This window comes from Mytilus galloprovincialis, chromosome 4 (assembly GCF_965363235.1).
Source record: "Mytilus galloprovincialis chromosome 4, xbMytGall1.hap1.1, whole genome shotgun sequence".
Taxonomy (NCBI): Eukaryota; Metazoa; Mollusca; class Bivalvia; order Mytilida; family Mytilidae; genus Mytilus; species Mytilus galloprovincialis.
Window position 1 is genome coordinate 89540324 of NC_134841.1, and position 27996 is coordinate 89568319.

Below are 27996 nucleotides of genomic sequence, written 5' to 3' on the forward strand. Positions count from 1 at the left end.
ACCACATCTTCTTGTATCTAGTTAATAAGATTTTAAGATCAATAACTACAAATGGTTATGCAATATCTAAATATATGTTTTATTTGGATCTTTATATATGATATCTACAAATGACATAATAACACTTCTTCAAATTTGTTATACTAAACAATTTATAGAAGTCTTTCTTAAATCAAGACATGTACAACCACATCTTGTAATTGAATTCTGCTCCATATGGTCAATTCAATTCAATTCCATGAAATTAACTGTTTATAATACTTTCATAAAACATAACAAAATCCCAAAATAAAATTGTTAACAACAAGATGTAAAATTCATCACAGTTCAACATGATTGTATAAATGGTAAAAAAAACACTATTACATTGCTTTATACATGTAAAATGTATGTGAAAATATTAAGAATACAAAGCTTTGATATTGAGGTAACTTATCAAGTGTCGAAAGTTCAGAGTGCAATAAAAACACCATGTTAAAGAGTAGTGCTAATATTGAATGTCTGTGTGTTGATAAGTTCTTTAAGAATTCTTCTGTGTAAGTGCAACAGTAACCTGTAAATATATAAATAAAACATAAATTAAGGTAATTAAATGGTGTACCAATATTTACTACAGGGAAGCTTTCATTTGCCTGTACCAAGTCAGGATTTGTTCTGATTCAGAATGATTACAAATGTCCCTGTGAAGCAATTTAGGAACTACTGTTTTACAAATCAAATATAGTATTTCGGTAAATAAGATTTTTACATCCTCTTCCAAATCAGGAATAAATTTACATTGTACTTAATTATAAAATTTACAATATTTCTGTCAGCAGGGAAATATTCTATTACATGATCAAAGTCGGTTATTATTCTACATAGTATGTCAATAACTGATTAAAACCTTCAGTTTAGCAGGGAAGCTATATCTTTCCTATACCATGTACTGGGGAGGCATTACATTTCAATGAATCAGGAAAGTTCTCTATTCATTAAAAATAAAGATTTATTCATTCCATCAGTTGGGTACATTACTGTTGTTAAAGGTTTCACATACTGACTTTGAAATGACCTTGAAGTTTACAATTTGTTACTGCTTGACCGTTGAGCAATACAGAATTAGTAGATACTCAATCCAATATTTTATAAATAAATTTTGAAATTAAAAGGGTACAAATGGCAGTTTTTTTTCACTTAAGAGTACAGAGCCTAATAGTCTTTTGTCTTAAAAGTGGGTCTCATTGGGGTCTAAGCGTGACGCAGGATTGCCGATTTTTTGTAAGCGTGACACGTGAAAATCAAATTATTGTGTCATGAAAACAGGAAATGAGGTCTAGCGGGACCCGGGAAATGACAAAAAAATGAAAATTGGTTACGTTCATAGTGTAAGCGGGATACGGGAATCTGACAAAACAGTAAGTAGGATTTGGGATTGGAACCCCCCCAATGAGATCCCCTTAAAATATTGGAATATTTATTATTCTAAGTGCAATAAAACCATTCACCATATGGAAATAAATATCTTGTCTAAAATCTATATCATATTTATTTATACTTTGGAAAAGATAGATAAAATGATGATGTGTGTATTGCAAGATAAAGAGTTATGTATCATGAACATATATATTAATATTATTCTTACTTCCAGACTAATTGAACTAATTTTCTGTTTTTATGCTGCCTCTAAATTAACACAAAATGAAAATAATGTAGACTACAGAATGATTGATCTCAGGTAAAATAGAGTTACAAAAATGTAGCATCAAAATGATTAAAACAATGTTTATACTTACATTTTTAACTTCTGTATACGCATGTAGTCCATATTCTCCTAACTCTCGGCCTTGTCCGGACATCTTATATCCACCAAACGGTGCTGCAGCATCAAACACATCATAACAGTTCACCCTATTGTAAAAGTAAAATTAAAATAAGGAATAATAAATTTACCAGGTATTCAATCATAAATTCGACAATCCAACTAAAATACACATCCTTTGTGCACACCATTTTCTTGGAAAATTCCTGTCCTAAATCAGGAATATGGCAGTTGTTTTTCATTCGTTCCTTTGGTTGATAAAGTTTGATTTTATCACTTGAATAATCATGGCTTTCAGTATTTTTTAATTACTTTTGTTTCAAGAATCTGCCAGTGCTTGGGGATACTCTGGTTTTATTGTAATGCAGGAGGGGATTTGATGTTTGGCTGCCTATAAACTTACACGGGGGGTCCACTTCCTATATACAAGGTGATAGGATGTGCTGCTGGTATAGGTCACCTTTTTAGGCTTAAAGATATGTGAATAGGTGGGGAAAACTATCAGAAATATATGATGAGGTCAATAAAGTTCACAAAACTTTGTCTTTCATCTCTCTTGGTGTTCACAGCTGTGTTTTATCAACCAATTTTCTCTCTTTTGGCACTTGGGTATTCCACTGTTACATTACACACCAAACAAAGCACAATCAATATTAGAAAAGATAACATTTTTACCTATGCAATATATGAAAAGGTATACATTTTTGAAATCTAAATTATATGAAAAGGGTGGGGTAACAGAAACCCAGCATCACCCCTTATCAATTAGGTTTTGAAGTGACCCCTCAAAGCAAACTTACTAGCCAGTTCTTAGAATATTGTTACCAATAGACTTACCATACAGTTCCTGCTCGGAGACTGTTGATTAGGTAATTGGCTTTATCCAAGTCTTTGGTGTGAACAGCTGCTGCCAAACCATAACTGTTCGTATTTGCTCTCTCAATCAGCTCTTCAATATTCTTAAACTTCATAATTGGCATCACTGGACCAAAGATCTATAAAAGTACCATATAAGAAATTTTCACATCATTTAACATTACTACACAGTGATCAAACTAATGTGCAAGACTACTGTCTTTCTTTTACTTTTTTCAAGACCTCCATAAAATTCTACCTTTGTAACTATAGTTTTTTTTTTTTAAACAATTTACAATCCAGCTTTCTAGCTAACCCAAAAGATTGTCTAGCATAAGTTAGATTATATTTTATTTTTTAGTGTCATTGTTTTTTATCCTACCTCTTCATTAGCAATGGTCATTTTATCATTGACATCTGCAAAAACTGTGGGTTGAATGAAATATCCCTTGTCCCCGATACTAGCTCCACCTGTTGTCAGTTTTGCTCCTTCTTTTTTTCCAATATCAATATAATTCATTACAGTGTTAAACTGATCCTGGTCAATCTGTTAATAGAAATATTTATACAAGGTCAAGTCAATGTCAATCTGTTAATAGAAATATTTTTACATAAAATTGAAAAAGGAAATGGGGAATGTGTCAAAGCCACAACAACCCGACCATGTATATATACAAGGTTGTTATTGTATAAGTAGCATCTATAGTAAGACTTCTGTTTTCTCATTTTTTTTAAAGTTTAAAATGAGATGCCTCAGATAGAAATCAATGTTATGCAAATAAATATCAATACAATTGTTAACCTTGTTGAAAATCTCTATGGAAAGTCTGTGACTGTTTGGAAAATTAGAAGTCACATATGTTTATGAAAATCTACAAAACAGACCAAAATTCAATTTCATCTTGTATTTGAATGTTCCAATATCAATCGTCTTATACATGTACAAGCAAATGTGTACTTTTTTATCAATCAGTCTTATACATGTACAAGGAAATGTGTACTTTTTTCAATATCTATGGGATGAAGCTCATATGTATGTTATTACTTTGATTTAAAGCAATTTACCTAAGGATAAGGTATTAAATCAAACTGTGACTATTATTCTTTTGCTTTTCATAAAAGATGGAAACTCTATTATTTGTGTATTGCAAGTTACTACTAAATGATCTAAATAATTATCTACAGTAAGATCCTCCTTGGACTAACCTGTGGTCCTTGTTCTGTTGTTTTTAAGTATGGATCGCCAACAGTCCTTTTCTTTGCTCTTTCTGTACTACGTTCTACAAATTCATCATAGATCTTTTCCTCTACGTACACTCTGGTTCCTGCACAACAACACTGACCCATGTTGAAAAACAAGGCAAAATGGGCATCTTCAACAGCTTTCTCGACTAGTAAAGAAATTTACAACTTGTAACATTTTAATCTGACCACATATTGGCTTTTTTTTAGTACTGGTTAATACAAAAAGTTGCATGTATTGTTGTGCTAAGTATACCAGCAATCATCATTCAAAGAACTTAACAAGAGAAAGGTTTCTGACAGAGTAAAAGTGTGGCAAAAAATGTTGGATGACTTGTTGGATAAATAGACAAGATGGTCGCAAATGAAAATGTAGCCACAAATATAAAATTTCAATACATTTCTAACTTGAAAGGGTTTTACTTTGAAATCACGAGTAAACCACTTACTGAATTTTGTTTATGTTGTTTGTAGCATATTTCTACAATCTATGATGATTGTTATGTTTTGTTAGTTTCAAGTCTTGTTTATAGCTTCTATGCTACTATGCTCTCCAAAGTCAGTCTGTGCAAGAAGAATCTTATTCTGTGCTGTTATAAAATATTTTGCTTATTTTATCTATTCTACAATACTTGTCCCTTATATGTAAGCTTAAAGACTTGTTTATTTACAATATATTTTAAAGTACGTACTATTAACATCAGAGAGTATGATATTTGGACTCTTTCCTCCTAATTCAAGGGACACTCTCTTTAAGTTAGACTCAGCTGCAGATTTGGCAACTATTTTTCCAACCTTAAGTAAATAAATAAAATTTTCTAACTTTAGTTCATATACTAATATCTTGTATTTTATTTAAGAGGAAAGCAAAAAAAAAGTATTTTGGTCATTTGATTTGTTGGTTTGATACCTCATTGGACCCTTCATCTCATTACATTTACATGATCTAACTAGAGGCTCTAAAGAGCCTGTGTCGCTCACCTTGGTCTAAGTGCATATTAAACAAAGGACACAGATGGATTCATGACAAAATTGTGTTTTGCTGATGGTGAGGTGTTTGTAGATCTTACTTTACTGAACATTCTTGGTGCTTACAATTTTCTCTATCTATTATAAACTAGGCCCTTTAGATACAGAGGAAAATATTTTGTAAAAATTTACAAAAAATTACCAAATTAGTGAAAATAGTTAAAAATTTACTATAAAGGGCAATAACTCCTTAAGGGGTCAACTGACCATTTTGGTCATGTTGACTTATATTTAGATCTTACTTTGCTGAACATTATTGCTGTTTCCAGTTTATCTTTATCTATAATAGTATTCAAGATAATAACCAACCAGGAGCTCTGCAGGGCTCAGCTTTATACGACCGCAGAGGTCAAACCCTGAACAGTTGGGGCAAGTATGGACAAAACATTCAAGCGTGATACAGCTCTGAATTTGGATTGTGATCAAATTTTTGACATTATATGGGTTTTTTACACAAAACAAATGTCAAGATTTTACAAATCAATTAAAGATTTCTTCTTAAAACTTATTTTAATCTAAAATTAAATAGTTGACACAGCATAGGTTTCTGACACAGAATGAATGTGGTCTAATGAACTTAAAATTTTTTTTTTTGCCTTTGAGCAATTCACTACGCTGTTCAATATTAATCCTCTCAAAAAATGTTTGAAGAAATTTTCTTTTTATTTATGAAATCTGAAATGAGAAAAATTTAACCCCCCCCCCCCCAAATTTTTTTTTTCACATCCCCCTTTCCCTTTTTCCAAAACTGATATCAATTCAAATTTCTAATGGAGTTTGCAACAATAACTACTCTTAAATACATCATAAAACATTAAAATGTAAAATAAAGTGCTTGTTATCACTGAATGGTAAAGATTGGTTGGTAGTAAAAGTGAAAATTGTATATTGTATAAAACAATGATTTAAGTTGATTCAACTACTATTCTGAACCAAGAAAGATAACTCCAATTGAAAATTTTTTGCTATTGCACAATATTGTGCAATTAGATATTTCTTGCTATTGCGCAATACTGTGCAATTGAAAATATTTGCTATTGCACAATACTGTGCAATTGAAGATTTCTTGCTATTGCACAATACTGTGCAATTGAAGATTTCTTGCTATTGCTGAATACTGTGCAATTGAAAATTTCTTGCTATTGCACAATACTTAATATAATAATTTTGGATCCTGATTTGAACCAACTTGAAAACTGGGTCCATAATCAAAAATCTAAGTACATGTCTAGATTCAGCATATCAAAAAAGCCCAAGAATTCATTTTTTGTTTAAATCAAACTTAGTTTAATTTTGGATCCTTTGGACTTTAATGTAGACCAATTTGAAAACGGGACCAAAAATTAAGAATCTACATTCACAGTTAGATTTGGCATATCAAAGAACCCCAATTATTCAATTTTTGATGAAATCAAACAAAGTTTAATTTTGAACCCCGATTTGGACCAACTTGAAAACTGGACCAATAATAAAAAATGTAAGTACATTTTTATATTCAGCATATCAAAGAACCCCAAGAATTCAATTTTTGTTAAAATCAAACTAAGTTTAATTTTGGACCCTTTGGACCTTAATGTAGACCAATTTGAAAACGGGACCAAAACTTAAGAATCTACATACACAGTTAGATTCGGCATATCAAAGAACCCCAATTATTAAATTTTTGATGAAATCAAACAAAGTTCAATTTTGGACCCTTTGGGCCCCTTATTCCTAAACTGTTGGGACCAAAACTCCCAAAATCAAACCCAACCTTCCTTTTAAGGCCATAAACCTTGTGTTTAAATTTCATAGATTTCTATTTACTTATACTAAAGTTACGGTGCGAAAACCAAGAATAATGCTTATTTGGGCCCCTTTTTGGGCCCTAATTCCTAAACTGTTTGGACCTTAACTCCCAAAATCAATCCCAACCTTCCTTTTGTGGTCATAAACCTTGTGTTTACATTTCATTGATTTCTATTTTCTTATACTAAAGTTATTGTGCGAAAACCAAGAATAATGCTTATTTGGGCCCTTTATTGGCCCCTAATTCCTAAACTGTTGGAACCAACCATCCCAAAATCAATCCCAATCTTTCTTTTGTGGTCATAAACCTTGTGTCAAAATTTCATAGATTTCTATTTACTTAAACTAAAGTTATAGTGCGAAAACCAAGAAAATGCTTATTTGGGCCCTTTTTGGCCCCTAATTCCTAAAATGTTGGGACCAAAACTCCCAAAATCAATCCCAACCTTCCTTTTGTGGTCATAAACCTTGAGTTAAAATTTTATAGATTTCTATTCACTTTTACTAAAGTTAGAGTGCGAAAACTAAAAGTATTCGGACGACGACGCCAACATCATACCAATATACGACCAAAAAATTTTCAATTTTTGCGGTCGTATAAAAACAGCAAAATTTCTTTAAAAATTACCAATTGGGGGACAGCAACCCAACAACCAGTTGACCAATTCATCTGAAAATTTCACGGCAGATAGATATTGACTTGATAAACAATTTAACCCCTTGTCAGATTTGTTCTAAATGCTTTAGTTTTAGAGGTATAAGCCAAAATCTACATTTTACCCCTATGTTATATTTTAAGCCATGGCCGCCATCTTGGTTGGTTGGCCGAGTCACCACACACAATTTTTAAACAAGATACCCTTATAATGATTGTGGCCAAGTTTGGTTAAATTTAACCCAACAGTTTCAGAGTAGAAGATTTTTGTAAAAGATTACAAAAATTTATGAAAAATGGTAAAAAATGACTATAAAGGGCAATAACTCATTAAGGGGTCAACTGACCATTTTGGTCATGTTGACTTATTTGTAGATCTTACTTTGCTGAACATTATTGCTGATTACAGTTTATCTCTATCTTTAATAATATTCAAGATAATAACCAAAAACGGCAAAATTTCCTTATAATTACCAATTCAGGGGCAGAACCCAATAAAGGGTTCTCAGATCCATCTGTAAATTTCAGGGCAGATAGATCTTGACCTGATAAACAATTTTACCCCATGTCAGATTTGCTCTAAATGCTTTGGTTTCAGAGTTATAAGCCAAAACCTACATTTTACCCCTATGTTCTATTTTTAGCCATGGTGGCCATCTTGGTTGGTTGGCCAGGTCACCGGACACATTTGATAAACCAGATATCCTAGTGATGATTGTGGCCAAGTTTGGTAAAATTTGGCACAGTAGTTTTATAGGAGAAGATTTTTGTAAAAGTTAACGACGCCGGACGCCAAGTGATGGGAAAAGCTCACTTGGCCCTTTGTGCAAGGTGAGCTAATAAAGGGCTGCGCTTTAGCGCATGATACGCCCGTTGCTCTTTTAACTTGTCTTTTATGCTTTAAATGAATTTATATGATCAACTACAAATATATATACAAATCAAAAGGGATGTTACATTAATATATTAACCAAAGTTTCATAAAATCCCCCTTTTTTAAGTATAAAAATTCATTACTTAAGAAAACGTAAAATCTAAAATTTATAAAAATGGAAAGGGAGCTTATGTCAATAGATATAAATAATTTATCAAAGTTGCATAAAATTTTGTGAAAGTGTTAGTTATTGTCCCAAAATTGGAAAATCCCCCCTTTTTTAAGCATAAAAATTCATAACACGGAAATGTAAAATCTGAAATTTATAAAAATTGAAAGGGAGCTTACATCAATAGATATAAACAATTCACCAAAGTTTCATGGACATTGGTGAAAGCCTTTTTGAGTTATTGTCCGAAGTGTTGAAAATCCCCCTTTTTTTAAGAATAAAGCCCCATAAATCCAAAACTTAAAATCTGAAATTTATAAAAATTGAAAGGGAGCTTACATCAATAGATATAAACAATTAACCAAAGTTTCATGGACATTGGTAAAAGCCTTTTTGAGTTATTGTCCAAAGTGTTGAAAATCCCCCCTTTTTTATGAATAAAGCCCCATAAATCCAAAACTTAAAATCTGAAATTAAAAAAAAACAAAAGGGAGCTTACGTCAATAGATATAAACAATTCACTTAAGTTTCATGGAAATTGGTGAAAGTGTTTTTGAGTTATTGTCCGAAGTGTGGACGACGGACGGACAGACAGACGGACGGACAACAGTATACCATAATACGTCCCGTCTAAAAGACGACGGGCGTATAAAAAGGTGATAGGACATGGCACTGAAATAGGTCATCTTTTCCAGTTTGAATATATGTGAATAGGTCGGGAAAACTATCAGAAATATATTATTAGGTAAAAAAAGTTCCCATAACTTATTTGTCTGTCATCTTTCTTGGTGTTCCCTGCTGTTTTTATTAACCATTTTTTTCTCTTTTGGTACTTTGGTATTCCATTTTTACAGTAATGCATTACACACCACATGAAACCCAAACAATAAGGGGGAAAAGGGTGGAATAACAGAACCCCAGTGGCACACCCTATCAATTAACTATTGAAGTAGCCCCCCCCCCCCCCCCCCCCCTAGAGTAAATACAAACCTCTGTAGATCCAGTAAAGGCCACTTTGTCTACATCTGGATGATTGGCTATAGCAGCACCAGCAGTTGGACCATAACCTGGTACAATGTTCAATACTCCTGGTGGAAACCCTGCCTGTAAATGTAGTTAATTAAAACTGATAATAATGTCACAGAAGATTCCATTCTAATGTATGCTGCTGCCCACAGTTTTTTTTCTACAAATTTTCAAAGATCTAAAAAGTTTTATTCCAACAAAATTTTTTGTATCAGATACATCAATACACGTTTATTTCATTTTTGCTTAATATCAATCTCGCAGATGACTAGAGACACCTAACATTTTATGTTTGAGATACTGTTATAAATCAATATATAATATAAATAGTTTAAAATTAGACATAACATTGGGCACAAGCATCACTAAAGAGACATTATAAAATGTTGAAATGCACATCTGGTGCAGTAAAATTATTTTATATTACCTCTGCTGCTAACTGAGCCACATACAAAGCTGTCAGTGGCGTCTGTTCTGCTGTCTTCATTACAACACAGTTACCCATTGATAAAGCAGGTCCTAATTTCCATGCCTGCATCAGCAAAGGAAAATTCCACTGAAAAAAAATCAAACATGCATATCAATGAACACAGCAGACATTTAAAATTTAAACTAGATGTGTCAAAGCGACACAAACGGCCCCGTCTCAAAAAGTTGAAAAATCTACAATTTAAATAACACACGTGGACACAAACATGATGGTAGTCTCACATATCAAAAATCAGCTCAAAATCTGGAGGCGTATAGAATAAAAGTCTGTATAACTGTGATTTTCAACAATTTTCAAAGTTGTAAACCCTTAATTTTGGCAAAAATTAGCGGAGCAGAACGAAACTTAAACTTGATCTGTAACTCATCATGAGTAACTCACATACCAAAAATCAGCCAAATATCTGAAAGCGTTTAGAAAAAAGGTTCCGTGTAACAGTGATTTTCAACAATTTATCAAAATCCAAAGCCCGTAATTTCGGCAAAAATTAGCGTAGTGGAACAAAACTTAAACTTGATCTGTAACTTATCATGGTCAACTCACATACCAAAAATCAGCCCAATATCTGAAGGCATTTTGAAAAAAACTCTGTATAATGGTTTATTGTGTAATGACGGAATGACGGAATGATGGAATTTCGGAATTACAGAATTTCGGAATTACTGACAAGGGTAAAACTATAAGGCACCGACAACGAATTACAGAATTTTGGAATTACGTACAAGGGTAAAACTTACTATATGGCACTGACAACTTCGTTGCAGGGCCATAAAAAGGACAACATGAATTCTGTTGTCTCCCCTGATTTGAATTTACATGTATGTGTGCAAAAGTGATCTCCCCTATAAAAATATTATTCTTAAATTGCTGGAAAATATATATAAAGTATGTGTACCACTAAATTTACAAAAACACTTAATAACTCTCCAGCTTTTATTGGTCATGTTTGGTCAACATGTTGACAATTTGAATTAGATTGGTGTCTTTAGGACAAGGTATTAAAAAATATACACCAGTCAAAGGGGGTGTTCTTGTTGAAAAATAATATCACAAAACTGTGAAATAAGCATAACAAACTTGATACCAGATACCCATTTAGACAGGAGGGGGTCCCTTCCTATACATGTATACAAAGACATGCCACCATATGGAATACCTGTGTTTTTTAAATATATTAATGGGGTGCAAAACAATGCGTCCAAGAATTAGTGGATTTCATCTTTTGATGAAATATTTGTATATATGCTGTTCTTCCCTTTATTTCAAATTAGGATGCAAAAAAATATATATAAGATAATTGAGAAATATATGAATGGGTCACTGGCAAAAGCCTTCAATATATGAATGGGTAATAATTATACCATGAGACTAATTTTCAAATGAACTTACAGGAATAATTTGTCCACAGATGCCTACAGGTTCATGTCTTGTGTAGCTGTAGAAATCACCACCTATAATTAAAAGACATCTTTACAATCTAATGAAACTAACATTTTTATATCAAATGTAACACTTTATTTCTAAACTAGGAATCTCTGTTATAGTAATATAGTAGTATCATATAATATATCAACTCACTGGTTAAAGTGCCAAGGGAGAGAGAGACCTATGGACTAAGAAAAGATCCAATATATCAACTCACTGGTTAAAGTACCAAGAAAGAGAGAAACCTATGGACTAAAAAAAGATCCCACTACAACCAACAATCAATCAATCTTACTTATTGAAGCATACAGAAATGTAACTGAAGATTTTATTTATAATTTGGCAAAATTTATGGCAATTTTCTGAAAAATTCATGGTGGAGACCTTGCCCACAAGAATGTTTTCTGAAATATTTTTAATATACTTGTATTTTTATATACTTTAATCCTTACTTTTCAATCAAATTTTCATTGGACAAGGTGTGGCTCCACAAAAAAAATCATGAAAAAAAGTTGAAAAAAGTGACAATTTTCTAGAAAATGGACAAATATGAAATCTATTCCTAGTTCAGGCTAATATATTCATAATATATGAAGCAGATATATAATTTTTCATATCATACTTTCAAAAACAATACATTTAGGAATACATTCATATTTGATTTACTCAAACAAATGAAGTTTAAAAATACATGGGTTTATACATTGTTTTAATGAATGAAGAAATAGGTTCTCTTGAGGGACATACAGATTATAAGTTTCCTCTTTTAACTCACTATATCTAACTGTTTTGACTCTGAAATATTAGAAAATATATAATACAAAAATTAAGGGTTTCACTAAAAAGCAGTGTCTGAACTAAAAATGATCATATTCATCATCAAATAATTTAATTTTGAATGTAACACATCTTCTAATTGGCTGAAAGTTTTTGCCTATCTGCTCATAGACATAATTTTGTTATGTGACCATGACTTTATTTATGTTTTTTAATGATTAACTCTTTAAAAAAGGAATTTAGAATTAAATTATAAGGAATCACGTTATCATCTTTTCAGTCTTTTCACACTTTTAAATAACCGGCTATGTGAGTTAGTCAGAGTGCACCACATTTTTTTATGTTGTTTCTCGTAGACAGAAAGCTTTTCTGAAACAAAATTTCAACCAGGTGCTCCGCAGGGCGCAGCTTTATACGACCCCAGTGGTTGAACCCTGAACAGTTGGGGCAAATTTGGTCACAATATTCAAGCTTGATTCTGCCTGAATTTGGATTGTGATCAAATTTTTGACATAATATAGGTTTTTGTCACAAAATTAATGTGGTCAAAGATCTAACAAATCTATTGCACAATACTGTGCAATTGAAGATTTCTTCTTGAAACATTTCAAAATTTGAAATTTGAAAAATTTTGAAAAAAAAGGAAGCCCTTCAAAAAATGGTAAACAAAAAATCCCCCCCCCCCAACTTTTTAAAACCCCCTTGGAGCCATTACCCTTAAACTCAATCTCATGCTTTCCATTGCAGGATTGAACCTTGTAGTACAATTTCAGAGAGATCCATACACTTAAACACAAGTTATTGTCATGATTGTTTGGGAACTAGAAACATGCTTCTTTTTGGCCCTGTTTTGGCCCCTAATTCCAACATATTTTGGGCAATTAATCCAAAACTTAATCCCAGCCTCCCCTTTGTTATATGGTACATTGTGGTACAATTTCAGAGAGATCCATACAATTACACATAAGTTATTGTCTTGAAACTAGAAAAATGCGTGTTTTGACCCCTTTTTGGCCCTTAATTCCTAAACTTTGGCCCCATAACCCCTAAAATGAATCCAAACCTTCTACTTGTGGTTTTAAACATTGCAGTATGATTTTCAGAGCAATTGAAATACTTCTACACAAGTTATTATCCTGAAACTAGAAAAATGCTTGTTTTGGGCCCCTTTTGGGCCCTTAATTCCTAATCGGTTGGGACCATCATCCCCAAAATCAATCCCAACCTTCCTTTTGTGATATTGAACCTTCTGAAAAAATTTCATGAAGATCTTAAACTAAAGTTATTATCCGGAAACCAATGTGTCTTCGGACGACGACGACGCAGACGACGACATCATACCATTATACGATCCCAAAAATTTTTTGGGGTTGTATAAAAACAGCAAAAACAGAATTATTTTAAGATGTCCTGTATAATTAGATAAGCTTTATTCAAAGAGATATTTTACTGCAAAAGGGCTTATACAAAGATGTTTCTATCGTAAAAATATATTTTTAAGGTCCTTCCCTTAATGTAAAAACAAAATCATAAATGCCAATTGACTTACAGATAGGAATAACCTTTCCATGGTTTTTGTCTGCCCATCCTGCATAGTACCTGTGTTAAAAAGAAGAAAAACACATCTAAGTAAGGTAACTTCTGTTATTCTAAATATTGCAGTCAAGACAGGTGTATCCTGGAAATAATTACTTATCTCAGCTTTTATTTAATTGGTCATCAATGATGTCAGGCAAACTCTGGCAATGACAAAACACTGGTAATTATTTATTGTCGGAAAACCATATCTGTTTTAACAGTTATTAAAACTAATCTCAAACCATAACATTTGAATGCGTCTGTCCCAAGTCAGTTACACCATCACTGGTGGTCTATAAATTTTGCATTATAAGATGTCCTGCACAATATCCGAGATAAAAAATTGTGTACCAATACTATAATCATACCTGAAGCATTTGATGGAGAGTTCAAGGTCAGCAGCAAAGGCCACTTGATAAGGCTTTCCATTGTCAAGAGTTTCCAAAGACTGAAAATATAAATATTCACTTTAGAATGATTATAAGACGATAGTTTTGTCTAGAAATAGGAATTATGTGACTCTGATATGAAAATAGCAATAAAACGCTGTTCCTATGCTTTTTGTGTGTTTTTTGCTGTGCACGTACTGAAAGATACCCCATGTCATTTGTTTTTCTATTAAACTCATTAACATATAATTGTACAACTTTCTGACTATCAAAATGATATGAGGTTAAAAGAAAGGTATCATGTATCATAATTCTCAGTACACTTTTTAGCAATACAAACATAAGGATAAAATATCTACCAATTTAAAATCAAAAATGAGGAACAAAAATAAGAATTAAGAGTACCATATGGTACTAGTTACTACAGTAAAGAAAAGGCACAATAACTTATTTTAGTATTATTATATGGTTAATGAATGGGAATCTTTATTGTTTTCCATATAATTAACAATTACCCTAAATTCAGAAATTATTACATGCATTTATTATTACAATTTTGTTATTTCAAACTAAAAAAGGGATATTAATTTTTGCAATATTAAGAAAAATCCTGTTTAATTCATATAAAAATTTTCAGTATGTGAGTTTAAGTTATTGCGATTAGAACCCTGTCGCATTTATCGCAATAATAAAACATCACAAAATTTTCTGAATTAACAGTAACCTATGAGGGGAGGTGCATGACCCCAATCCCCACAAACAGACCAGTTACCAAATATCAAAAGCCTATGTTTAAGAATTAAAAAATATATATATTCTAAGCACATAAATATCCTCAAAATTAGATAAATAATATTGTGATTTGTTTTATTTTATCTTCACTTGTTAACCATGTCAAAGTGACAGCTTAAAATGGCATTCATGATTTTTCTTTAATGAGATGCACAACTACAGAATTGTAAAATATCAACATGATTATATTTTCAATTATACTGAAAGTCAGCATTAAGGTTAATGCTCTTTCCTGCCTATCATTATGATATCATTATACCGGAAAAACTCTCATCAAACACTTGCCTTGTTAAAGAGTAAGATGAAAATTTTATCACCCTGTAAAGTAACATTCAATATCTAATCTTGGGAATCTATCTTATTAGTACATTTGATAGTCACAATGACTGCTAAATGCTTAACACAACCCCTTTAGGGGTTTCATTATCTTTCATGTTGACTGGTACTTTCCACGTTTCTAGGTGGAACTTTACAATTTATTCCATGAATATCTTATATAAAAATTTCTACATTTAGGCGGTACTTGTCAATAGCATAGGAGGGTAAAAGTACTGGGTACCGCCTCCTAATGAATGGCCTGCTCCTTAAACTATTAAAATCCAACAACCATCTTATCCTATATACATTAAACATTTAACTTTTTATTAAAATGAAAAGTTTTATTATCAATAAATTATAATGTATTTTATATTTAAGTACACAGATACCACAAAGATGTTCAACCAATCAGAAAATAAATAATTTGCCCTATAATGACTACTATATGGCAATAAAGTCTAAACATATAGCAATAATAGTCCAACTTTATAGTAATAAAAGCCCAACTTTATAATATAACAAGAATCTGTCCATACTTCACGGATGACCCACTCACAATATCATTTTCTATGTTCAGTGGACCGTGAAATTGGGGTCAAAACTCTAATTTTGCATTAAAATTAGAAAGATCATATTATAGGGAACATGTATACTAAGTTTCAAGTTTATTGGACCTCAACTTCATCAAAAAACTACCTTGACCAAAAACCTTAACCTGAAGCGGGACAGACGGACGGACAACCAGATCCACTGACCAGAAAACATAATGCCCATAAATGGGGCATAATAAATGGTGCATAAGAATACGAAGATGTGTTAACTAAGTTCTTTCTTCCTTGATATTTATATATCCATGATGGTTGACTCTATATGAGCTTTATGTTTTGCGATTTTGACTTACAGCTAGGTAACCTCGATCTCTCTCTGATTTTGACTTACAGCTAGGTAACCTCAATCTCTCTCTGATTTTGACTTACAGCTAGGTAACCTCAATCTCTCTCTGATTTTGACTAACAGCTAGTTAACCTCGATCTCTCTCTGATTTTGCCTTACAGCTAGGTAACCTTGATCTCTCTGATTTTGACTTACACCTAGGTAACCTCGATCGCTCTCTGATTTTGACTTACAGCTAGGTAACCTCTATCTCTCTCCATTAAGTCTGCTAGTCGGTTCAACAGAAGTCCTCTATGAGCAGCATCCATCCGTCTCCATGGTGATCCCAGTCGGAAGGCCTCTTTTGCTGCATTAACTGCTTTATCTACATCAGCCTGTTGTAAAAGATGACCAAATAATAATCATACATTCTACTTATGTCTTTTTCCACCTTTTTTTTGTTCCATAAAAAGTATGCCTAGCTATCTTTATTATGAAATGAGATTAGATACTTAATCAGTTCATTCTTATTCAATTAATGGTCATGATAGAAGTATATGATCCTGAAAAATTTCAGCAAATAAAACATTTCTAAAAAATTGATTAGGTATGTGCATTGTGAACAAATAATTAAGAAAAGAGTGTAATATGGGTTTTGCTCATTGTTCAATGTTATCGGACCAGTCACTATTACTTAGTTGGTTCGTTCCAGGTCATCTGGTGTCAAAACTTTTATTTTGTTTAGATAAAATCTCTGTGATTATCATTTTTTCTATCAAACCTTTGTGATTACCGTCTCCTTCAAATCTGTTTTAGTCATCTATCTTCTCCAGATTTTTGTAATTACCCTGTCTCCTTCAAATCTCTCCTATTACCCTATCCCCTTCAGATTTCTGAGATTACTGTGTCTCCTTCAAATCTCTCTTATTACCCTATCTCCTTCAGATTTCTAAGATTACCCTGTCTCCTTCAAATCTCTCCTATTACCCTACCTCCTTCAGATTTCTGTGATTACCTTGTCTCTATCTAACCTGTTGTTACCTTGTTTCATTCAAAATTTAGCTAATACAGTTGTCTCTGTTATGCAAACTTCTATGAATACCAAAGAGAACTTTGTGAATACCTTGTTTTATTCAAACATTTGTGAACACCTGGCTTCATTCAAACCTTTGTGATTACCTTGTTTCATTCAAACATGTTATTACCTTGTCTTCTTAACCTTGACTCCTATGAACCTGTTATTACCTTTTCTCCATAACCTTGACCCCTTTGAGTCTGTTATTACCTTGTCTCCTTCAGCCACATCACAGATGACCTTCTCTCCATAACCTTGACCCCTATGAACCTGTTATTACCTTTTCTCCATAAACTTGACCCCTTTGAACCTGTTATTTTCTGGTCTCCTTCAGCCACTTCACAGATGACCTTATCTCCTTAACCTTGACCCCTATGAACCTGTTATTACCTTGTCTCCTTCAGCCACGTCACAGATGACCTCCCCTGTTGATGGATTGATTGATTGAAAGGTTTTTCCACTGACGGAATCTACAAACTCATTGTTGATGAAAATCTGAAAATATAATCATTTTTGTTTCAAGTTTGTGTCTTTTAAATTCATTACACTCTATGTAATGAATAAATCATTATATGCATACTTAAGTACATTGACAGTATTTACAGACAAAATAATCAGCATTCCTTTTCTACAAATGCATACCTGACTATTACATTTAACTCTTAACCTTACTAATAACCTTCAATATCACTAACATAGAACAAACCTCATTCATACCCAGACCATAAATGAACCCCTAAAGTAAGAGAAGAAAAAACTGATTAAGTTTTTTGGTGATGCTGTGCACTTATCAAAATTAACCGAGCATGGGTGTGAATATGTTGCTTGTTGAATTAGCATGTTTAGTTGTTGTAATCGATCTTTTTTATTCATAAATTCACTCATGGGTGCATTTTATTTGTGCATAAAAATCATTACATTTGCATGCATTATTTTATGATTAAATTTCAAGAATATATCATGATTTATTTCTTCTTATATTATGCATAATATAGTAAAAAGGTCAGGGTGAAATAACAAGTACAAAAAATATGGGTCTTGAATTTTAAAGAAATTAGCGATTTGGTCCAATTCAATAATGTTAAACAAAATAGTATGTTTGACACGTACTGTAAAACTGAATTTAATTCAAAAACCCTTAATATAAAATTGTGCATATGGTACACTTTTCTGAATTTTTTAAATAATTCGTCCCAAAATTAGTACAACACAGGGTTGAAATCCAATTCAAAAATTCAGTTGGGCTGTTAAAACAAAGCATTCACTGTTCTATAGAAATGCATAACAATATATACTGTTTTAGTTTACAATTATAATAATATACTCAGGCACACATTGTGTGCAACAAGAGCATCATGATATATATAGTATACAAAATAATAAATTGGTCAATAAATATGACAAAGAAAACAAAACACAACACTTTTATCACTACTGGTGAAAAAGAGGATTTCAGTATTGGTGAGTATGTTCAGGATAGTACTATCGTACGTAGAATAAAATAAACTGTTTTCACAGAGATATGTCTCGCTTTTTTGTAATTTTGATTTTGATTATGCAAATGTTGTTCTCGAGTCATAACATATGTACTAACCAGCATTCTATGCTTGACTGACAACTGGCAAACATGATTTTTCACTTTGAACTCAGTCAGCCATCATTCCTGGGACATTTGTACTCAATCATTCAATATTATATCATTGTAAACCAATATCATTCTTAAATAAAATCAAAACAACCTTCATGTTTAACTACCAAATAGACCATGGAGACAAATTTTAAATATAAGGTATACATGTTTATAAATAAACCAAGTACTTCCCAACTAAATGACTGTGGTGGTTTTAACTATCTAATAATTTAAAGTTTATTTAAAGAAATATTGTATTCTTTCTGCTGAATCACTACAACAGAAATGTCGGCTTCAGATTAATATTATTTTAAGCTGTTTTTTTTTATTTTGTGAAACGAGATGTGATAGCAACCAAAAACAATACAACAAAAAGACCCCTAGGTCAAACAGAATGGCAGACAAAATCTGTTGTACACAAATATAAAAATTCATTGTAATGCAACTACATGTACAATGAGAATGGCAAACAAAAATCTGCTGCACACGATAGCAAAACAATTGATATGATTGGTAATAGGGAACACAGTTACTATTGTATCTGAAGTAATGATAGTGAGTTAGTGATAAATAGGGTCACAGTGTACAAGCTTATTTTTCTTGTACCTTCCTGTCAGAAACCCTAAAAAAGTAGTGTCTAACTATTATGTCACAATGTGATGAGACAAAAGCTCCATTTATAAACATATTAGCACTTTAACTTCAAAAATAAAGCTCTCCGAAATGACCTCAGATCTACTCCGTATAACCTTCTGACGTAAAGCAACAATCACTTCAATTGTGACATCAAATTTTTAAAATTGTGATGACAAAGTTTACGGGAACTTGTGTGATTTTATGTAATGGCGGACAAATTTGCATACTAGTGAAAATATGTCTATTATGTGTTACTGATGGACTAAAAGATGGACAGAAAAGACCTTTTGTCCAAAACAAATTTGATGCAATGGCATAAAAAAAAATAGAATTTTTTTTTCTCAATTTCTTTAGATATTAAACTCCAGAAAAGTGTTCTGACACACTAAATCTATAATATTGATAGAATAGTTTGGATGAATAGATTGTAAATTTTTTCAAAATTCAATTTTTCACACAAACTAATGATATAATAAGTTTTTATTAACATGAGATAGTAAGTTGTAATTATAAACAAAGCAAACAATATTGACTTGAAAATAAACAAATATAGTTTCTTTGTCACCATGTATTTAAGTAAAAAAAAACTCCCCAAAACAGATGAGTGTCTTTGGCCTTGTTCTTCCTATTCAAACATTGGATAAGGTTATATCAATATATGAAGTAAAGTAGGAGGAGACAAAAGCAAAGAATCAATATTTTTGCAATGTTTGCTTTAATATAAATACATAATTTTGTCATACAGTCATGACAGTGAAAATCCCACAACAGTTTTTATCTAAAAAATCATATTTACTTTTTTGAACTAGATGCAATGAGCTCTAAGATGGGTATGGGATAGTCAGCTAAAAAAAAGTTAAACATGAAAAATATAAACTAGAGGCTCTAAAGAGCCTGTGTCGCTCACCTTGGTCTATGTGAATATTAAACAAAGGAAGCAGATAGATTCATGACAAAATTGTGTTTTGGTGATGGTGATGTGTTTGTACATCTTACTTTACTGAACATTCTTGCTACTTACAATTATCTCTATCTATAATGAACTTGGCCCAGTAGTTTCAGTGGAAAATGTTAGTTAAAATTTACAAATTTTATGAAAATTGTTAAAAATTGACTATAAAGGACAATAACTCCTTAGGGGTCAATTGACCATTTCCGTCATGTTGACTTATTTGTAAATCTTACTTTGCTTAACATTATTGATGTTTACAGTTTAATCTATCTATAATAATATTCAAGATAATAACCAAAAACAGCAAAATTTCCTTAAAATTACCAATTCAGGGGCAGCAACCCAACAACAGGTTGTCAGATTCATCTGAAAATTTCAGGGCAGATAGATCTTGACCTGATAAACAATTTCACCCCATGTCAAATTTGCTCTAAAGGCTGCGGTTTCAGAGTTATAAGCCAAAATCTACATTTCACCCCTATGTTCTATTTTTAGCCATGGCGGCCATCTTGGTTGGTTGGCCAGTTCACCAGACACATTTTTTTAACTAGATACCCCAATGATGATTGTGGTCAAGTTTGGTTTAATTAGGCCCAGCAGTTTCAGAGGAGAAGATTTTTGTAAAAGATGACCAAGATTTACGAAAAATGGTTAAAAATTGACTATAAAGGGCAATAACTCCTAAAGGGGTCAACAGACCATTTTGGTCTTGTTGACTTATTTGTAGATCTTACTTTACTGAACATTTTTGCTGTTTACAGTTTACCTCTATCTATGATAATATTCAAGATAATAACCAAAAACAGCAAAATTTCCTTAAAATTACCATTTCAGGGGCAGTAACCCAACAACGGAATGTCCGATTCATCTGAAAATTTCAGGGCAGATAGATCTTGACCTGATGAACAATATTACCCCATGTCAGATTTGCTCTAAATGCTTTGGTTTTTGAGTTATAAGCCAAAAACTGCATTTTACCCCTATGTTCTATTTTTAGCCATGGCGGCCATCTTGGTTGGTTGGCCGGGTCACCGGACACAATTTTTAAACTAGATACCCTAATAATGATTGTGGCTAAGTTTGGTAAAAATTGGCCCAGTAGTTTCAGAGGAGAAGATTTTTGTAAAAGCTAACGACGGACGACGACGACGACGACGACGGACGACGGACGCCGGACCCCAAGTGATGAGAAAAGCTCACTTGGCCCTTTGGGCCAGGTGAGCTAAAAAATCAAAGAGCTGAAGAGCCAAAGAGCTCTGAGGGAAAAGACGGCCATTGTTTCTATTTTTTGAGGGGGTATCTTTTGATAGTCTACATACAAAGAATGAGCAAAAGAACAGCTAGAACATATAGAAAGGTTGACAATAATGAAAATAATTGTTTATTGTTATTTCATTTCCTTAGTCAAGAATTCATCATAGAGACAATTTGGACCAATGAGATTTGCACCTTCTAAATCAAAACATTTAATTAAAGTTGGGAGTTAGTTATCTAAAACTCAATTGAATTTAACAACTACTACAATACATTTTAGAATTTTCATTATATACCACTGAACAGCAGGCTAGGACCATCCTCAATTTTTTGTGACAGTACTCTCAAGATTTTTTATTTTTTTCTCAAGAAAGTGAGGACTGAAAAATCTATTCAGTTTTAATTTTCCATTAATAAAGTTCCCAGTTACAACTCTCATCACAGGGATACATGTACTTATAAAATCCAATATGATTTATATAAGCTGTGTGAAGTTTGCTTCCAGATCCCACATTTTGATATATTTGTAAATTTCACGATAAATAGCTTAAACTACAAATAGCAACATTTAATAAAAAAAATGAAAAAAAATTTACCATTACAATAATTATGTTGGTACACAAAATTATTCTTTAATTGAAGACTACTTATCATATACTAAATGTCACATTTTAAGTGTTCAGATCAGTGGCGGATCCAGAACTTTTCCTAAGGGGGGGGGGGGCACTGACTGACCTAAGGGGGGGCCCGCTCCAGTCATGCTTCAGAGATTCCCTATGTAATCAACCAAATGTTTCCCACGAAAGGGGGGGGGGGGGGCGGTCCCCTCCTGGATCCACCTATGCAGATACATTTACTTTGATTTTAGTGGATAATTACTCATCAATTGAGGTGCTCCTGAATTGGAGGAAGATTCTAAAAACAGAACTTTACAGAAAGAATGAAAACTGCCGTTTCTCTCCCCAATCTCATATATGCATGTATCCCCATTGACATTGTTTACCGCGAAAGTTGACCTACAAATTACCTATAGCCTCAGATTAAAGCATTGCATGCTGGTGTGTGAATCATCTACACTACAGCAAACATCATTAGGTTTATGGATTAGTCATCTAACTGTTTAACAGCTGTTTGTTGCTGGTCCATAAATTCTATGTTCTGGTGTTAAAATTTCATGAGAATTGGTTTAACCTGGGAACAGTATACCTATATATATGTGTTCCTGGTTTAACCTAATTTGAATTATCATATGAACAGAAGACATATGTATGAATAGACAAACAAATGGACTGCATTACTTTAATAAATACTGTCAATGACACAATGTATAATTGAACTCAGTTGGAAAACAGTTTGACACAATAGGCACACACAAAAAACAACAACATGACTAACAAAGGACAGAAGAAAAAGGTACTGATCTAATGTTTAATGTCGATTACAACTTATAAATTTATAAATCATGCTTGACAGGCCTGAGTCTATAAAAAATCCAATCAGAACAGATGTAATACCAAGGATTTCTTCTTCTCCTTTAAGTTTTCCAGTTTTCCATCTGCATAAAGATGATTTGTATAGTTAGACAATACTAACTCTGAGACTACTATAACACAGTGTTATAGTAGTCTCAGACTAACTATACAAATCCTTGGTAATACTAACATAAAACAGTTTGAGAAAAAAACATGACATTGTGCAATGTCAATAGCTTGATTAATAATAAAACTTAACAAAATTAATAAATGTTTTTTTTTAATCTTTAACTGTCTGACTGTTAATTTAAAGAACTTATGACCTCCACCTCCCCCAAAATAAATCATGATAAAAGTTGAACTTCTTTAGTTTTAAAACTAATTTTTATCACTCAAATTTCATTAACAAAAAAAAAAAAACAGTGACAATTGGATGTAAGTTTTAATGGTTATAAATTTGTTTATAAAATAAGATCAAATAACACTGGGGTAAAGCTGATGACCGTAACTGCATTCACGGTCATCCCAAGATGTCGGATGAAAAATTAGGTCAGTTTCTGTATTGTCTGTTAAAGTGTTTCTATATCATTTTCTTTGCAAATCATACATTGAAACGATGTAAATTTATAAAAGAATCACTCGGAAATCACTAATTACTTCTGAGAAATGTGCATGAAACGGGAAATTCGATTTGAAAAAATCGCCAAGATGACCGTAAATCACAATCGAGATGACCGTAACAGAATCAGCGATTCATAACAAGGCTGACCGTAACTGCTATTAAGATGACCGTAACTTTTAAAGGATGACCCTCAATTCTAAGAAATATCCGTAATTATATAACTATCTTTTTGTATCAAATGATTGCCAAAAGACATGCAAATGAACAGGAAGGGAAAACATGCCACAAAAGCGCGATAAAATGACACCTTACAAGCATAATAAAAAAAAAAAGGGTGGCACAGCCTTCACCTGCTCGACAAAAGATTTTTGTTTGTTTCTGGGATTCCTTTTAATGACCTATAATAAATACACATTTTTAAAAATGCCAAAAAATTGCATGTACACCCATTGATATTATATCGTCTTTCATTTTGTCGTGCAAATAAAATAACAGATATATTTTGAAAATATCATTCGAATAAACTAGTGAAGGTGAGCTCCAGCAAAGTAGATCCTTAAAATAGTATTGTACGAAAAGCGTATCACAAGGCGGAACGTTGTCAATTTGTATATATACAGAAATGTTATTCATACAGTCAGGATTCTACTTCTTCAAAATTATCTCCCCATTACGCCAGTTCATGCTCACAATCGTAGAAATGGAAGCCATTGTAGGGATGACGCTCTGACAATTTTGCTCTTGAAAACTGATAAATTTATCCACATAGCACCAATACGATCGATCGCTATATGTCAGTTATATTTTTAAAGACAAATGTATCTACTAGCTAATGAGCATTAGTTAATGATATTGTCTGCATTGATTCAACTTAAAAATATTGTCTGTTCGGCTGTCAGATGGAATTTTTGAAAATTCTTAAGCATTTAAAAAAATTCTAATTAAATATTTCGTGGAAGAGCAGACTAAACATTTTCAGTGGTTGAAGATTATAAACCCTAGTTATCACACACAAGAAAATCATATTTTTTCGAAGATATCCATTTTCATCATCCAAATTAAAAGACTGTCGTCAAGTACTTTTAGAAAAAATAGCTATTCGAACACACCTACTCTGTTTTTGTGATTCAATAGATAGGTATCTCACTTGACCCATATATTTCATCTTTTCGTACTGTCATTTGTTTACGTTATAAAGTCAACCTGTATGTAGCTTTGATATATAATAATGATAGAATCTGAAGCGAGATGCTATATAAAATACTCTTGCTTTGTACGTTTTAAAGACAAAATATACACCCCAAACATGCCCTAACATAAAAAGGTGCACTCGATTTTTCTCTTTTCGATACAATCGTTACCTGTTTTGGGGAATTTTTTCTTGATTCACATAATGGAAGGGCAGACACGAAAATTTCTGAACTAAAAGATTGATATGTTCTCCGTCCGTGATAAAAAAAAAATCGGAGGTTATGCATTTTCTACATCCAACTTTAGATACTATATATAAAAAAGAAGATGTGGTATTATTGCCAATGAGACAACTATCTAGAAAAGGCCAAAATGACACAAACATTAACAACTATAGGTAACCGTAAGGCCTTCAACAATGAGCAAAGCTCATATCGCATAGTCAGCTATAAAAGGCCCCGATAAGAACCATGTCGTCGACTTGATATCTTATTGTTTTGCATTACTATGTAATAGATACATTGAAAACTTATGCAAATGGTGTTTTTTAAATAAGAAAATTGTCGTTTTATTTGTTTCTATTAACTTTTTAAAATTTTGTTACTATATCAAACATTACAGTTAACATTTATCGCTTTCTCGATAAACACAGAGCTTAGATTCTTTTGTTCTATTTCAAAAGTGTTTCCGCCTGCATATATCAAGACAAATTAAGATTTTAATCTGCTTCCTCTGGAACCATACACATGGGCTCGATTACCAAATATTCGTATGTATTATTAATGTTTTTAATGCTCCATTTATTGGCATTATGTTTTTCTGGTCTGTGCGTCCGTTCGTCTGTTTGTTTGTCCGTTTGTCCAGCTTCAAGTTAAATAAAATTGAAACTTAGTACACATTTTCCCTATGGTATGATCTTTTTAATTCTAAAGCCAAATTACAGTTTTATCCCATTTTCATAGTCCACTAAACATAGAAAATGATAGTGTAGATGAGGCATCCGTGTACTAGGGACACATTCATGTTTCTTCAAATTTTCGTCGTATCGCTGTCAATTTGTGTTAAATTTTAACGTCGATATCAATAAATATTTCATTGTTTACGAGAAATATGCAATTTACTATCATTGTTATAAATCCTAAATATGGCCAATTATATTATAGTTCAAAACAAGAGGCTGTCACAACGACAGCAAACCGGATTTATTAATATTTATTTGTGTCCTGGCAATATCACAAGAACCATTACTGATGAATGGTGAAAGTGAAAATCGTCAATATCAAATTTGACCTCCATTTTGTCATCAGTATCAACATCTTAAAATTTGAAAAGCTTAGATTGAATGGTTCATGAGTAAATGCAACAACGTGAATGGAAACGCCATTTCACAATCTTTCAAGAACCATAACTCCTGAACGGTAAAAGTCAAAATCGTCATTATTGAACTTGACCTCTAATTTGCCATCAGTAACAACATATAAAAATTTCAAAAGCTTTGGTTGAATGGTTCATGAGAAAATGTACAGACACGACTGGAAGCACCATTTTTCAATCTTTCAAGATCCATAACTCCTGAACGGTAAAAGTAAAAATCGTCATTAATGAACTTGACCTCTAATTTGCCATTAGTAACAACATATAAAAATTTCAAAAGCTTTGGTAGAATGGTTCAAGAGAAAATGCACGGACACGACTGTAAACACCATTTTTTCAATCTTTCAAGAACCATAACTCCTGAACGGTAAAAGTCAAAATCGTCATTATTGAACTTGACCTTCATTTTGTCATCAGTAACAACATATTAAAATTTGGGAATCTTAGGTAGAACAGTGCATGCGTAAATGCACGCACACGACTGGAAACTCCATTTTTCAATCTTTCAAGAACCATACATGTAACTCCTGAACGGTAAAAGTCAAAATCGCCATTATTGAACTTGACCTTCATTTAGTTGTAGTAGTAACAACATATTAAAATTTTAAAAGCTTTGGTTGAACGGTTCATGAGTTAATGCACGGACAACATTTGATTGCCGCCCGCCTGCCCGCCCGCCCGCCCGCCGTACATCCCCAAATCAATAACCGACATTTTTGTCACAAAAATCCGGTTAAAAAGAAATTTATGAAACATATTTATATCCGCTAACCAAGCCCTTATTGAGATCGACAAACTCAACAAAAAAGCTTTGAATACAATACGAATATTTCTTAGAATTGATGGTCATCCTATAAAAGTTATGGTCGTCCTATATAAATTACAGTCAGTCTTTAAAAATTACGGTCATCCTTTACAAGTTACGGTCATCTTTTTACCAATCACGGTCATCCTTGTTTTATGTTACGGTCATCTAGAAAATATTTTGATTATGATTTACGGTCATCTTAACGATTTTTTCAAATCGAATTTCCCGTTTCATGCACATTTCTCGGAAGTAATTAGTGATTTTTGAGTGATTCTTTTATAAATTTACATCGTTTCAATGTATGATTTGTAAAGAAAATGGTATAGAAACACTTTAACAGACAATACAGAAACTGACCTAATTTTTCATCCGACATCTTGGGATGACCGTGAATGCAGTTACGGTCATCAGCTTTACCCCAGTGAAATAAGACATTTAAGAAGTCAGACTTTGACCTCGGACCTCAGCCGCGGACTGACAATATTTGCTGTGTGTCCACGTACTTTCCCATTTTTACGTTATTTATTTTAAAGAAATCAAAATAATCACCAGTATCCGGTTGATAATCAAGAATAACATAAATTCGTGTAAATTACGTTTTAAAAAAACAAAGTTTTATTTAACATGTTTAATTATAAATATCTTCCAAAAAAAATAATTGCACCACAGCATATTTTTACTTACACCTGCATACTGAACGTCTGGCTTCGTTATAGGCTCTGGGACACTTGACATACATGATGACTGATACTTCAATGCACAGTTCACCAACCGACGTGCAAATCTTGTTCGTAATAGTACTGCCATGTCGTTTAAACTCCGTAAAGCAAAAAACAAAACAACACTACCTATTGGAGAGGTCAAGGTAACTTAATTGAAATATCAATGCGCTCAAGTCTGA

The 27996-nt window shown here is 32.4% G+C and overlaps 1 protein-coding gene across 2 annotated transcripts; it reads right to left on the reverse strand.

Annotated features, from left to right (window-relative positions):
* Nucleotides 1-55: 55 nt before the first annotated feature.
* LOC143073334 (aldehyde dehydrogenase, mitochondrial-like) lies at nucleotides 56-27989 on the reverse strand. Of its 2 annotated transcripts, XM_076248785.1 has the most exons (14): nucleotides 27780-27989; nucleotides 17547-17651; nucleotides 16336-16476; nucleotides 14078-14157; nucleotides 13681-13730; nucleotides 11319-11380; nucleotides 9867-9995; nucleotides 9404-9517; nucleotides 4591-4693; nucleotides 3863-4047; nucleotides 3039-3203; nucleotides 2639-2796; nucleotides 1776-1890; nucleotides 56-553 (listed from the first exon to the last, which is right to left on the reverse strand). In XM_076248785.1, exons 1-14 carry the CDS (start codon nucleotides 27900-27902, stop codon nucleotides 521-523), a joined length of 1563 nt encoding a protein of 520 aa, XP_076104900.1. In that variant the 5' UTR covers nucleotides 27903-27989; the 3' UTR covers nucleotides 56-520. The 2 variants fall into 2 exon arrangements, with proteins under 2 accessions (XP_076104900.1, XP_076104901.1); XM_076248786.1 differs by lacking the exons at nucleotides 17547-17651; nucleotides 27780-27989 and adding an exon at nucleotides 17367-17464.
* Between the last annotated feature and the right edge of the window lie 7 nt (nucleotides 27990-27996).

Excerpts from the sequence above, each read along its gene's own strand:
- LOC143073334 (XM_076248785.1), bottom strand. The coding sequence starts at position 27,902 with ATGGCAGTACTATTACGAACAAGATTTGCACGTCGGTTGGTGAACTGT. Across the intron at positions 13,731-14,077 it reads CTCTCCATCAAATGCTTCAG|GTACTATGCAGGATGGGCAG; the intron begins GTATGATTATAG and ends TTTTTAACACAG. Across the intron at positions 4,048-4,590 it reads CATACTCTCTGATGTTAATA|TCGAGAAAGCTGTTGAAGAT; the intron begins GTACGTACTTTA and ends TTTCTTTACTAG.